This window comes from Bos indicus, chromosome 24 (genome assembly GCF_029378745.1).
Source record: "Bos indicus isolate NIAB-ARS_2022 breed Sahiwal x Tharparkar chromosome 24, NIAB-ARS_B.indTharparkar_mat_pri_1.0, whole genome shotgun sequence".
Taxonomy (NCBI): Eukaryota; Metazoa; Chordata; class Mammalia; order Artiodactyla; family Bovidae; genus Bos; species Bos indicus.
Genome location: NC_091783.1, coordinates 26,111,603 through 26,126,088, shown reverse-complemented (window position 1 = coordinate 26,126,088; position 14,486 = coordinate 26,111,603). Strand labels below are relative to the sequence as shown.

The 14,486-nt window shown below is 39.6% G+C and overlaps 1 protein-coding gene across 1 annotated transcript in view; it reads left to right on the top strand.

The window, feature by feature from the left end:
- The first annotated feature begins 321 nt into the window (after positions 1-321).
- The window catches only part of DSG4 (desmoglein 4), a 30,400-nt gene continuing 16,235 nt past the window's right edge, over positions 322-14,486 (top strand). Inside the window, exons 1-8 of the mRNA XM_070778596.1 lie at positions 322-333; positions 3,449-3,484; positions 5,120-5,251; positions 8,393-8,548; positions 8,890-9,034; positions 9,639-9,805; positions 10,075-10,209; positions 11,370-11,555. Coding sequence (XP_070634697.1) covers positions 322-333; positions 3,449-3,484; positions 5,120-5,251; positions 8,393-8,548; positions 8,890-9,034; positions 9,639-9,805; positions 10,075-10,209; positions 11,370-11,555 — 969 coding nt within the window. The remainder of the gene's footprint in view (positions 334-3,448; positions 3,485-5,119; positions 5,252-8,392; positions 8,549-8,889; positions 9,035-9,638; positions 9,806-10,074; positions 10,210-11,369; positions 11,556-14,486) is intronic.

The following is a 14,486-nucleotide window of genomic DNA, read 5'->3' as shown; positions in this document are numbered from 1 at the left end:
TAAAAAAAAAAAAAAAACTATTTATTCATTTATTTATTTGGCTATGTTGGGTCTGAGTTGCGATACTTTGGATCTTCGTTGTGGCTCAGTGGCTTAGTTGCCCCGAAGCATGTGGGATCTTAGTTCCCTGACCAGGGATCGAACCTGCATCCTTTGCAATGGAAGGTGGATTCTTAACCACTGGACCACCAGGGAAGTCCCCAAAAGGCAATATTAATTATGAAATAAGACATTTTATGCAACCAATTAAAACCATCTTCTGTTCAATAATAAACTTTCTTCCCAGGTCTAGATACTTTACTATGTCTAATAAAAGTACACATGAGTGAGAAAGTAAGTTAAAAGGAAATACTGGGCCCTACTGCCAAATTTCTCATCAGTATTTTACTCTCTCTGGACTCAGCTGTCATTCCAAATCCCCACCCTACACTGCCTCTTACACCCCCATTTCACACCTGCAAAATCTACTCTGCCCCACTCCACCAGTCCCAGGCTCTCTGGTCTCAGTTCCCTGACTCTCTGGAGTTCATAGTCGTGTCTGATCCCCTCCCTGCATCTCTGCTCTGTTCTTGACAACAATCCCCAAAGCCAGGACAGCCCTTGTATTCTTTGTCCACCCACTCCCAGACTGTCAAGTACTGCTAGAAAAGGCACAGAACAAATGCACAATGAGGGAATGATCATTTCAAGAATGCTAGGTGGGCCGACGGCTCCTCTCTGACTTGGGCTGTTGGGCTGGCTTCCTGTCACCTCCCCTCTGGCAGATTCCAGAGGTCTCTGACAGTCTCATGGAGCCCTCCCCATGCCTGCTCACTCCAACTGTTCAGAACTATGGAGTAGGTATGTGTGTAATTTTCCTCCAATTACATCTCCAAATGATTTTCTCTCTTCATTGTATTCTTTTGATCTTCTGTTTCAAAAGAAGAAACAGTCTTCCTCGTATCTGGTCTCTTTCACCCACAGCTCTGATTCAGCCATTCCTATTCTCTCAATCAAGGCTTCCCTGGTGGCTCAGTGGTAAACAGTCCAACTGCCAGAGCAGCAGACATGAGTTCTATCCCTGGGTTGGAAAGATCCTATGGAGAAGGGAATGGCAACTCACTCCAGTATTCTTGCCTCGGAAATCCCATGAACAGAGGAGCCTGGAAGGCTGCAGTCCATGGTGTCTCAAACAGCTGGACACAACTGAGTGACTACAGAACAACTAAATTTTCTCAATCACAGTCGTAACTACTCTTTGATTTCTTCCCTCTTCTCCTCCTCCATTTCCTTTCTCTTCCTATCACTCTTTCTCCACAATCCCATTTCCTCTCCCTGTAGACTATATATTTTATCATGGTGTCCCAAAATATGCCTTGATCTAGTTAAATCCCCACTGCATCTCACACTTTAAAAATCTCTGAACTTGAAAATGTAATCTATAATTGTTATTTCCATTTGTCTAAATAACTTATTTCTTGACTCCTGTAATTTGATTTACGCCCCTGGGAAAAGTTAGCAAAGCCTGACTACTTTAGATCCCCAATGTCCCCATCCCCATTTTCCTTGTCCTTGTTATGGCATGTAAACCACTAAAGATCCCCTCTTTGTCTAACTTGTCACTCCAGTCCACTCACTCTGCCTGCTCTTTGGCTACTTCTCCTTCACCTACTTACCCAACTTCTTTTCCTTTCTGAACTACACATCCTCTCCAACCCTCCACCGCAAGGACCATAACCCCTACCCCTTCTTAGCATCCTCACACTAACAGAATCTGCTATACACCCACAGCCCTGATCCCTTGACCTCTCTTTTCTATTAGTCTCTGGGTGCCCTCTGTTTTCAGACGTCTTCCTTCTGAACTCTGCACAAGCAGTTCCCATTAGAATCCAATCCCTGCCTACTTCTTTTATCTTAAACTGTTTAAAGTCATAGCCTCATTTCCTTCAACTTTAAACAGCACTCCTGTTTGGATAAATTCTACTTGTACAGGTGGCATACTTGGTAAAGAATCTGCTTGCCAATTCAGGAGATTCAAGAGATGTGGGTTTGATCCCTGGGTTGGGAAGATTCCCTGGAGAAGGGAACAGCTACCCATTCCAGTACTTTTGCCTGGAGAATCCCACGGACAGAGGAATTTGATGGGCTACAGTCCATGGGGCTGCAAAGAGTCGGACGCGACTGAGCACATACACATATACAGCTTTTATATCTAATCCAAGTTTCAGAAACCCATTGCAAACAAATAAAACAAACTTAGGTCACCATTTCCCTGCAGTGATAATCTGCTGCTGAATTTTTTTTCTATAATAGTACCTCAATTCTCCAAGAAAGCCTCGCTCACGTCACCAGAATCACGTGACTCTTCCTCTCTCCTGCCCCACAGCCCACAAGCGTCCATCCTCTCCCCTTCCCAGTGCCACCTTAGCACCGATGTTCATTTTCTATGTCTTACCTAAGCAACTGCTATCTAAGGGTGTCAACTTCAAGTGCTTTCTCCTTGTAATCTCCTCTTTGTATCAATGACATGCTTTAAAAATCATGTTCTGGTCACTCCCAATCTCTTACCCAATAAAGTCTAGACTCTTGAGTCTGGAGTATAAAACTTCATGATCTGGCTCCAAGCTCACATCTAAGCCTTGTCACCCATCCCTCCTCATCATTTCCTCTAATTCCTTGAGTCCCTTGGACTGCAAGGAGATCCAACCAGTCCATCCTAAAGGAGATCAGTCCTGGGTGTACATTAGAAGGACTGATGTTGAAGCTGAAACTCCAATACTTTGGCCACCTAATGTGAAGAGCTGACTCATTTGAAAAGACCCTGATCTTGGGAAAGATTGAGGGCAGGAGGAGAAGGGGACGATAGAGGATGAGGGTCGGATGGCATCACTGACTCAATAGACAAGGGTTTGGGTAGACTCCAGGAGTTGGTGATGGACAGGGAGGCCTGGCATGCTGCAGTTCATGGGGTCGCAAAGAGTCGGACATGACTGAGCTACTGCACTGAACTGACTGAATATTATTTACCATTTCCAGAACATCCTCTAAAACAGTGCCTTTACAACTGTACTTGTGTTTTCCTCTTGCGAAAGTGTTCTTCCCCATCAATTCCTCTTATCAAAGCAGGTTCATCCTGCAGACCCTTTTCAATCGCCTCCTCTCCTATGAATCTTTCCCAGGATTCACCTTGATAACTTGAGTGGTCCACTCTGTCCTTTCACTGAGCCCATCAGTATCCATGTTGAAGCATGTATCCTAACCTGCCTTGCTTTAAGTTAAAATTTTGTCTTCCCTAAAAGTTAAGCCTTTAGAGGGCAGAAGCCTGTATGTTGCATCACCCATGTTTATTCCATATTATTAACAAAATAGTATTTAACAAATGAGTTAATAAAAACACTGTCAATGCTTTTCTGGTACTGCTTCCTTTAAATTATGAAAATTTATGCTTATATTTTACCTTCTGTAACAGGTGGTGCTGGAAGTAAACAGTGAATTTGTTGTTGAGGTAATGTATAACAAAACTATTTTTCAATTTAAAAACAAAAGAAAACTGAATTTTGTAATGCATCATATATCAAAAATCAGAAACCATAATAGTTGAGATAAAAGATAAAAGAAAGAACTTCTTCCACATTGAAATAGCAATCGTAAAACCTATATTCCCCAATAGCCATGCATTTAGCCATGGTTTGTGACAGCTCAGTGTAGTAATTCCTATTTATCAAACTATATTATCTATACATTTTCCAACCTAAATCAAAGAAAAAGAAGCAAAACTACATATTAGAGTGGGAAGAGGATTTTTCGACAGTTACATCAGCAAGAGGACAACTGACAGTAAATTGATGAGTAAAAGGTACAAAAGTAAAAAATATGTAATCACAACTAAATAAAACAACAGAGAATCTGGTGCAGATTCTTAGAGCAGGACTCAGGATATAAAGCTACTGTCCTCCATCTCCAGCAGGACTTTATTTCAGTAGTTAAACTTCCATTATGATGATCTCAAACCTTTGAAAAAAATAAAATTAGTTTTCAAATCTCTGTTGCAAACAGGGGAACATTTGTATCAAGTGGAAGTTGCATCAAAATGGGGGGAAAATGAAAAATTCTTTGATTCTTGAAAGGATAAATTCCATTCATTGAATTCTTTCCCCAAAGTGGGAATTAAATAAAGCTTTGATTAAAGCAAACACACTTATCCACATCTTTATAAATATATTAGGCGTTACTGCTAAAAATCTCCACACATAAGTACACATGTATACAAACATACAGGTAGTAATATTTCTAAATTCTTTTCTTCTTTATTTATTTTTAATTGAAGGATAATTGTTTTATGATATTGTGTTGGTTTCTGCCATACATCAACATGAACTGTTGGTACTATACATATGTCCCCTCCCTTTTGAGCCTCCCTTTGAGTCTCCCTTTTGAGGCTCAAAAATTCTTTAACTGTAAAATTCTTAAATATCCTCCGACAATAGCAACATAAGACTACAAAGAGAAAAACATATAGCAAGCAGAGATACAAACAGACAACTCTAAGAAGCCATCTAGACATCCATGGGATTACTGCAGGTACCATTAACTCAGCTAAAATATCCCTCTAATCCTGCACTAATCTATTTGGATGCTTAGCCAGGGCAGTGTCCTTATCAAGAGAGGAGAAAAAAAATCCCTTCCCACTCTTAGCTGAGCATACTCACCAGCACAAAGCTCTTTTCTCAGGGGATATACTCACATGGAACACTGCAGTTTTTACACTCCGGAGACCAGGAAACCTGGTCACAGCAGAGTGAAGGGTGAGGTGGGCAGGACTCCTAACCTGGCGAGGACAGGTTGAGGAAAGAAAAGCCACACCTGTTACCCATTAGAACATACTATACGCTCTATACACAGCTAAGAAAATTTGTTTCACTAGAATCCTATAGTTAGAAAGAGAGAATTCCAAGGGAAGTTGCTAAGTCAAGGTGACCAGGCTATGTCCATCCAGAGTTGTAAAATAGTTAATACTTTCTTTGTTTCTCAAATTCAATACTGTTGCTTCCTCTGGGTGCACCTTACAGTGTTGAATAAATGTCCTTACTGAGTAAAACTGCTCTAACACTGTGCAAAATGGGAATGTTTTTTGCTTAAGGTGAAGGAATTGGATGCGGAAAATGGCACCGCAAAATGGCAAACGGTCAGAAGACAGAAGCGGGAGTGGATCAAGTTTGCTGCAGCCTGTCGAGAAGGAGAAGATAACTCCAAGAGGAATCCGATTGCCAGAGTAAGTGATGAAACAAACAGGAGGAGGCTGTGCTGATAACAAAGGCTTCTGCAGGGCAGGAAAGGCCCCAGACATGTTGAGGACTTGCAGCCTCCAGGACACCATAGTGACTTAGGAAGATGGGTGATATGGAGTAATTTGTTTGCATTGTTGAGACATTGTTTTGAATATCACATTCTGGAAGCTGATAATACAGAGCAGAGGGTTCCTGAGTGATGCGGGGAGATCTGGATCTCCTGCACAACTGAGCTTTATTTGTTGGTTTGCATTCTGTGTACTCACATGTCTACATAATAGGAAGGGTATGCATGATGTATGCAGTAGTCTTATATTACAAAATCAAAGGTTTACAGTATTGATTAATTCCCTCCAAGAGAGTCAGGATAGTGAAAAAAGTTTCCATTGGATTCCTGTGTGAAGTCGCTTCCGTCGTGTCTGACACTGTGACCCTATGTGCTGGAGCCTGCCAGGCTCCTCTGTCCATGGGATTTCCCAGGCAAGAATACTGGAGTGGGTTGCCATTTCCTTCTCCAGAGGATCTTCCTGACCCACGGATTGAACCCACATCTCTTGAGTCTCCTGCATTGGCAGACAGGTTCTTTACTGCCAGCACCACCTGGGAAAGTTTACAGTATTGATTAATCCCTTCCAAGAGAGTCAGGACAGGGTCACAAATTTCCACTAGATTCCTACATTCAGAAATTAGAAGAGTCTTAAAAAGTACTCTAAACACTGGCAATCAGTAAGGAAGGAGAGTGAAGAAAAGAATATATAATAAATTGATTCGTGAAGGAGGGGACCCGCATTAACAGCCTCACTAGCTCTTTCTGGACATCTTGGCCCTGCCCTCATGCTGAAATCAACAGTACAGTGATCTACCAGAATTCTCTCCTTAAAGTATTACATATATGCATAGCTTAAATGTATATAGAAAGCTTTACATATATAATAAGCATCCCACTGATATTAAAGATGTAACCTCACCTCAAGAAAAGAGATTATTTTCTGTCAGAAGTTTTCAAATTCTTAGAAATTTTTGGAAAGCTTTAAATTGTTACTGTTTCCATTCAACTCACAGTTATAGCTTTCTGTTATCCCATTTGTATGGCATATTGTGTGCCAGTCGCTCAGTCGTGTCCGGCTCTTTGTGACCGCATGGACTGTAGTCACCCAGGCTCCTCTGTCCATGAGATTTCCCAGGCAAGAATACTGGAGTGGGTTGCCATTTCCTTTTCTTCTCTTTTTATTCACATTTGGGGGATTTCCTGGATTTTCATTTATATAAATAAGATCTTTGGATTAAGGGGAGCTAATCCAAGTTGTATTTTCAGCTGTCATTGTTTAAGTGTGGATATTTGGGCAACAAATCTTAGTATCTTACTGAGTGTTCACATCTTCAATATACAGGTGAGATTTCAAAATTGAAATATCTTTGTTTAAATTTATGAACAGCATATACAAAACTACTCAAAACCTATATGGCAAAATATTTGTCACAAAATTTGTTTGGCAAATTGGTGATACAGTAGGTTTCAAATGATAAAATTATTGCCAATACCACTAAACACTGTATTTCTCTTCCGGCTTTCCTAATTTATTGGTAATTTTGATTAAATCTCTAACTAAAGTCTAGACAGTGAAACACCTTTTTAAAGAACAGTAAAGATGGTGCTTTCTTCTCTCGAATTCTTTCTTCAGTAGCAAAGAGAACCAGAGAATTGAAGAATATTTTCATAATAACAAATGTAGTAGCATCAAGCACATAAGTGTCATATGCCAGGAACTGGGGTGAAGTGAGGTGGGGTGAGGTGACTATATGCCACCTCATACAATCACCATAGCAAACCTAGGGTATAGGTGGTATTAGCAAACCTAGGGTATAGGCCGGAGAAGGCAATGGCACCCCACTCCAGTACTCTTGCCTGGGAAATCCCATGGACAGAGGAGCCTGGTGGGCTGCGGTCCACGGGGTTGCACAGAGTCGGACACGACTGAGCGACTTCTCTTTCACCTTTCACTTTCCTGCATTGGAGAAAGAAATGGCAACCCACTCCAGTGTTCTTGCCTGGAGAATCCCAGGGATGAGGGAGCCTGGTGGGCTGCTGTCTATGGGGTCGCACAGAATCGGACACGACTGAAGCGACTTAGCAGCAGCAGCAGCAGCAGGGTATAGGTGGTATTATTAATATCTCATTATCGGCTGGTGCTTGGCAAAGCTAAGTAAATTTTCCAAAGTTACACAGGTATAAGTCATGGCTCTGAAAGGTTGTTGTTGAATCACGCGAATACACCAGGATTCTTGGCCCCCGGAGGAGAAGAATTCAATCCGGGGCCAGAGACGAGGCTTGATCGCTCAGAGCTTTTGTGTAATAAAGTTTTATTGAAGTATAAAGGAGATAGAGAAAGCTTCTAACATAGGCATCAGAAGGGGGCAGAAAGAGTACCCCCCTGCTAGTCTTTAGCTGGATGTTATATAGTCACTAGCAGTCTGTTAATGAAAGAAAGGAATGTCTTAAAATTCAGAATGGCACCAGGCCCCTCACCCATAAGATGCATTTTGGGATAATCTTGGCACCAAATGGTTTATCCTGGGCCATAAAATGATTAACTTGAATCTTGAAGAAGGGCAGACCACCATACAAATAGTTTCATTTACATAGATTAGGGGAACAATATCCATACTGGTTTGTCAAGTAGGTTCTGGGCCAAGAGGCGGAACCGACTTGGAGACAGAGTTTGGGGTAAAGGCATAGTACGTTAGCATAGCTTAAGACGAACATTTTCATAAGAAAAAGGCATTGGTTATCTCTAGGCTCGAGAATAGCTAACTTCAGGCGAAACCGGGTGTCATTATGGCAACACAGTATTTTAAGAGAAACCTCCCTTTAAATTTGTATAGAGAAGGAAAAAATATTGCTAGTTTGTTTCCTCCTGCCGCTTAAGAGAGATAAAAATGTCTGACACTTGCAGGCTATTTCCTCTATTTGGAGACCCCTGGCCTTCCTGCCTGTTACCCTCTCAGCTCCAGGTTTTGGTTCAAAGCCCACCTGACTACAAAGCCCATTCCCTTCTCAGTCCACTAACTCCACAGATTATGACCTGCTCTAAATTAAACCACACTTCTGGCCATTTTCTTCATAGATTCGATCAGACTGTGAAGTGAACCAGAAGATTACATACCGCATCTCTGGGGCAGGAATCGATCGACCGCCCTATGGAGTGTTCACCATTAACCCTCGGACGGGGGAAATTAACATCACTTCAGTGGTGGACCGAGAGATAACACCACTTTTCTTGGTAAGTGTGCTCTGAATTACGCATATTTTTTTTCTTCAAAAAATATCATCTCAAGACTAATGCTTACTTTTGATAAAACACAGTAAACTGAAATCAAATAAATGACTTGAATAGATGAAAAGAGTATGAAATATAAATTTACAGTTCAGGATTCTCTCATGTGTTACATTACGTATGTGATCAAAATATCTTGATAAAATTTAAATCACTAGATTGTAATACAGTCTGAATTTACTGGGGAAATTGTTGCTTTGCACACTACCTAATATATTTTCAGGCTCTTGCTTAACTTCCTTTGGTGAAAACAGTGTTTTGGTTTTTTTTCCCCCAACTTTCCACAGATTTATTGCCGAGCTCTGAATTCACGGGGTGAAGACTTAGAAAGGCCTCTTGAGCTTCGGGTCAAAGTTATGGACATAAATGATAACCCCCCAGTCTTTACACAAAATGTGTACACAGCCAGCATTGAAGAAAACAGCGACGCAAGTAAGCAAAGTGACACGCCTTCACTGTGTTACACCATCTATTTGTCTTGGTTAAAAGCTTTAGTAGATTGCAATACAGGCAATTTCAGTATCAGAAAAAGCCAAATTTGTATTTGAAAATGGAAAGTAATTTTTAAAAATGGTATTAAACAATTTTTAAAGTTTTTTTTAAAAATACATTTGCAGAAATGTGAGACAATGCCAACCATGTCACTAAATTCCATTGTGATATAGTTCATTTTTTATTAAAAAAAATGTGACTTATGTAAACATAATGAGTTTATTGTTGTCACTTTAAATAAACCAATAAGTACATTTTAAATCAAAGATTATTTATTTTTTAAAAAGATTCCTATATTTTGCTAATTTGCCATCTTTTAAGGAGTATAAGTACTTTATAAATGGTAAAGGATTTTATAGAAGGAAACCACCATTATTTTTGTAATCAGCAGTGAAGTGGAAAGTCATGGTACTATATTCTCATGGAAAATTAGAACAAGAGAATTCAGGAGAAGGCAGACTACTCTTTCTTCCTATGCCTGATGATTTGCAGAATTGATTCTAACAGACTCCCAAACCTTCTTCGCCTCCGTCTTCATTTCTAGACACCCTGGTGGTAAAGTTAAGTGCCACAGACGCAGACGAAGACAATCATCTGAATTCTAAAATTGCCTATAAGATTGTGTCTCAGGAGCCGGCGGGCTCACCGATGTTCATCATGAACAGGTACACTGGAGAAGTGTGCACGACGTCCAACCTCCTCGACAGAGAGGTAAAGCCTGCTGTGAATGAACTTTTAAAAATAAGGAATTCAGTTTTGACGAGACAAAGATGAAATGATGCGTGTGTGCCCATGCCTTTTTCGTGTAAAGGAGAAGAGTAAAAAGAGTCCAGCCATTACTTTTCAATGAAAATGATGAAAAGAAAAAAATACTGTATTAAAAGATGACAGAAAATTATAAAAGAAAAATGGAATAATCAGAATGTGTTGGATTGTATTCCAAACAAGGTCAAAGTCTTAAAATTCTCTTTCATCTTAAGCAACACAGCATGTATAACCTCCTCGTGAGGGGCTCAGATCGGGATGGAGCTACGGATGGACTGTCTTCAGAGTGTGACTGCAGAATCAAGGTTTTAGACGTCAATGATAATTTCCCCACTTTGGAGAAAACTTCGGTAAGTTGTTACTCTTCTACTCCTTTTTTCCCCCATAAGTGTCAATAATAGATCTACTTTCCTGCTGGTTTGTGAACCTGGTTCTATGACATGTATGCTGCTGTGCTGTGCTATGTCATGTCCAACTCTTGGCAACCCCATGGACTGTAGCCCACCAGGCTCCTCTGTCCACTGGGGTTATGACATGTATAGATGTACTCAACTTTCTCGCTGTATAAACTTTGGAACTTCTTACATATAATCACATACAAGATCTGCTAGAGAAGGAATAGGCTACCCACTCCAGTATTCTTGGGGGCTTCCCTGGTGATAGCTGGTAAAGAATCTGCCTGCAATGCGAGAGACCTGGCTTTGATCCTTGGGTTGGGAAGATCCCCTGGAGAAGGTAATGGCTACTCACTCCAGTATTCTGGCCTGGAGAATTCCATGGACTGTATAGTCCATGGGATCGCAAAGAGTTGGACACGACTGAGCGACTTTCACTTTCACTGAATAGTAAATTTGCCTGTTTCACTATTCTGTGTAAATCTCTTCTTTGACAGCATATCTCCTCCATACTCTCTACTCACAGAATTGTAGAAATTTATGAACATAACTCTGGGAATCATGTAACAATGTTGATGTATTTTTCTATGCCTGATGATTTGCTGAATCAATTCCAGAAAAGTCCCAAACATTCCAACTTCCATATTCATAAAGAGCCACACAATTGAAAACAGTAGGGCTGAACCTGGCTCACTGCCTATTTTGGTTAAAATTAAAAAGTTTTATTAGGCCACAACTGTCCTGTGTTGTCCGTGGCTGCTTAGATCTTAACAACAGCAGAGATGAGTAACTGACACAAACTCCCTGGTCCACAAAGTCTAATATAATTACCATCTTGCCCTTTACATAAAAGGAAGAACTAACTTAAGAAAAATTTAAAATAAGCAAGAAAAATAAAACGAAGTTCCTGTTTGACCTTGATTGCACCTGCAGCACAAGAAAACCAGTTTTATTATCCTGTAATCATTTTATTCTTATATTGCTGATAGGACAGATGGCTGACACAAAAATCATTGGCATAATCTGTTGTTAGTATTTCAAATAAGAATTATGATAAGTCAATCTCTTTCCTTTTGAAAATTTATTGATTATAAAATTGATCTATGCCATTTCAGTACTCAGCGAGTATTGAAGAGAACTGTTTAAGTTCGGAACTGATCCGATTTCAAGCAATTGATCTCGACGAAGAAGGCACTGACAACTGGTTGGCAAAATATTTAATTCTCTCTGGAAATGATGGGAATTGGTTTGATATTCAAACAGACCCACAAACCAACGAAGGCATTTTGAAAGTCATCAAGGTACAGTATGGGATCTGCAATATTCGCTTTCCAAGAAGGGTTAGAATACTCAGAGAGAGAATCTGTCTGCAACAAGTGGACCATAACCTTGCATACTTCTTGTGTGGACAAGTGTCCTGGGTTAGTGGTCTGTTCAGCAAGGCAGTGTTTATTACCAAGAGAAATAAGAAGTCTGTTTTGTTCTCACAATGCCCAACACCTAGTTGAGAAAATAAGGCAGGTACTTCCAAACTAGGTAATAATATGAGTTAAAAAAAAACACATAGTAGATGTTATGGTATTAGGCATAAACTGGAGTGGGCTGCCATGCCCTCCTCCAGAGGATCTTCCCAACCCAGGGATCGTACCCATGCCTCTTCCATCTCCTGCACTAGCAGGCGGGTTCTTTACCACTAACACCACCTGGGAAGCCCCAATTAATAGCCAGATGGGTGAAATATGAAATAAGTTCTAACAGATAAGATCTTTCTGAGCAAGAGGTGGCTGAAAGGGTTTCAGTCATGGAATCAGGCTTAAGACTTTATAACCGAGATTGTTAATGTGGGTAACAAAATGCACAAACACACAGGTGAGAAAGCATAAAGCATGTTCAGGCATGACGAGCAGTTCTGTGGGGCTGTTGCAGAGTATTCATGGAGAAAAGTGATGAGATGCAAGAACACATGTTCAGAACCTTGAGTACTGGACTGCAGGGTTTGACTTTTTTCTTATAGATTAATTTTTCTTGAACTACTTTATGCTTTATGGACAACAATAAAATCTAAAAATAGAAATAAAACTACAAACCAATAAGATTCAAATTAGCATTAATGCAATAAGGAAAATTAATTTTTCACAAACAAAATTACTACTAACAACATAAACAGAACTTATAGCTATGAAAACATATACTTGTAGATCTATGTACATATTTATTTGAGCACACAGTGTGAACTGTGATTATTCAGTTGTTAATACTTTTCTCTATTCCAGTTACTGTGATACTTTTTTCCAGACAGTAAATTAGGAAGCCATTTAGCCCTCATCTGATCCAAACATGTTGTTTATATATTGAATTTTTTTCTGTCCTTTTTGCAACTGTTTGGAGAAATTAAAGTATTACTACTTTACCACAAAATACAACCACTAGCACAGAAATCATGTAGAGTATTAATTTATGAGGCAGTCATCAAAAACATGGAAAACATCTGTATGTGCTTTTTAAATTGCCATTCAAATCAATATATGACATTTCAATTCCTTAAGAGAACACAAGGACTCCAAGAATATGCGATGAACTTCCTGTTTGAGAAACATGGCTTTGGGCCAAAGATCAGCAAACTATGACTCTCAGGCCAAATCTGACCTGCCACTTTTTTGCAAATAAAGTTTTACTGGAACACAGCCACATGCATTCATTTGTATATTTCCTATGGCTGTTTCCACACTCCATTGGCTGAACTGAATGCTCAAGACGGAAACTGTATCTGATCTCCAAAGCCTAAAATATTTACTATCTGCCCTTAACCAAAAAAATTCACCAGCCCTACTTATACACCAAGAAAAGCTTTGAGGTATATTTTAAAATAGCTGTAACATTATGAGCTCAACTCCAGAAAGATGAAAGAAAATAATTATTATATTGATCAAGTCTTGAAGTTAGGAACCTGATCTAAAGCAAATGAAGTCAAAATACAAATTAACGAACAAATAGCCACTGCCAAATGTGACATGGATAGAAAGAGAGAGACAGGAGGTTGCCTATCACCTCATCAAATTCTGAATATTTAGTCACATTTCTTTCCAGGGATCAGAATTTGTTCTGCCTTGCATCTTAGTTAAAAATCAAGATCTAGACATGTCATGAAATTCTTACCTATTTTCTTACCACCTTTATCACTGTCTTCGTATATTATCTTACAATATATAACTTATTTTTTTTGCTTTTAATCTGCCTCCTAAACTACTAAAATAAGAGCAAAAAAAAAAAAATCTTTGAGCATAAACAACTTGACCTAAATATCTTTCCATCCCTTGCACCTGGTCCCATGTCCAGAAGACAGCAGCAGCTCACCAAACTTTAAGAGTAATGACGATGCCACTTACTGAAACTGCTGCTCTCACCGAAACAGGAGTCACTGAGTTTGAATGCAGAGTTCATCATTTCTACAAAATCAGAAAAATGAGAAAGAAAACACGTTCATCACTCAGGCAGTGCACTATCTATGACATACATAATATCTTCTGTGAAAGCTAAAACTTTTTTTAAAGATCTACTTACATTATTGCAAAATAGAAAAAAAAAAAAACTACTGGAAATTCAATTTCATGAAAAATTGGTCAAGGTAGTATTAGACATGGTGTAAACAAAGTATGTATATTTTTTCAGAATGATAACTTCCCAAGTTTCTTACAAAGAGCAAAAAACAATATGCTTTAAAACATCAAAATAATGTAGAAGGGCTAATGAAATTTAAAATCTTAATATGTGTGCCCTGATGCTGGGGAAAGATTGAAGACAGGAAGAGAAGGGGACGACAGAGGATGAGATGGTTGAATGGCATCACCAACTTAATGGGCATGAGTTTGAGCAAGCTCCGGGAGTTGGTGATAGACAGAGAAGCCTGGTGTGCTGCAGTCCGTAGGCTCACAGAGTCAGACACGACTGAGCAAATAAACTGAACTGAACTGAATATGTGTGCTAGCACACAGCCAAAAGAGCTATGTATGTAGAGGATATATGGGCAATTTTCCAAGATTTGGCATTTGGAACAAGGTCACTAATGTCCTCTGGGACTCTCTCCATATTCACTCAAGCTATCACTTAACCTCATAAGAACTGACCTCTAAGTCACAAGCTTTTGACTAAGATTTCTAGAACCCTTTTCTTAGTCTGAGGACATTATAAATAATTCAGTTCAACCCAAATTTGAGAAATGAAGGGTGCCAGGA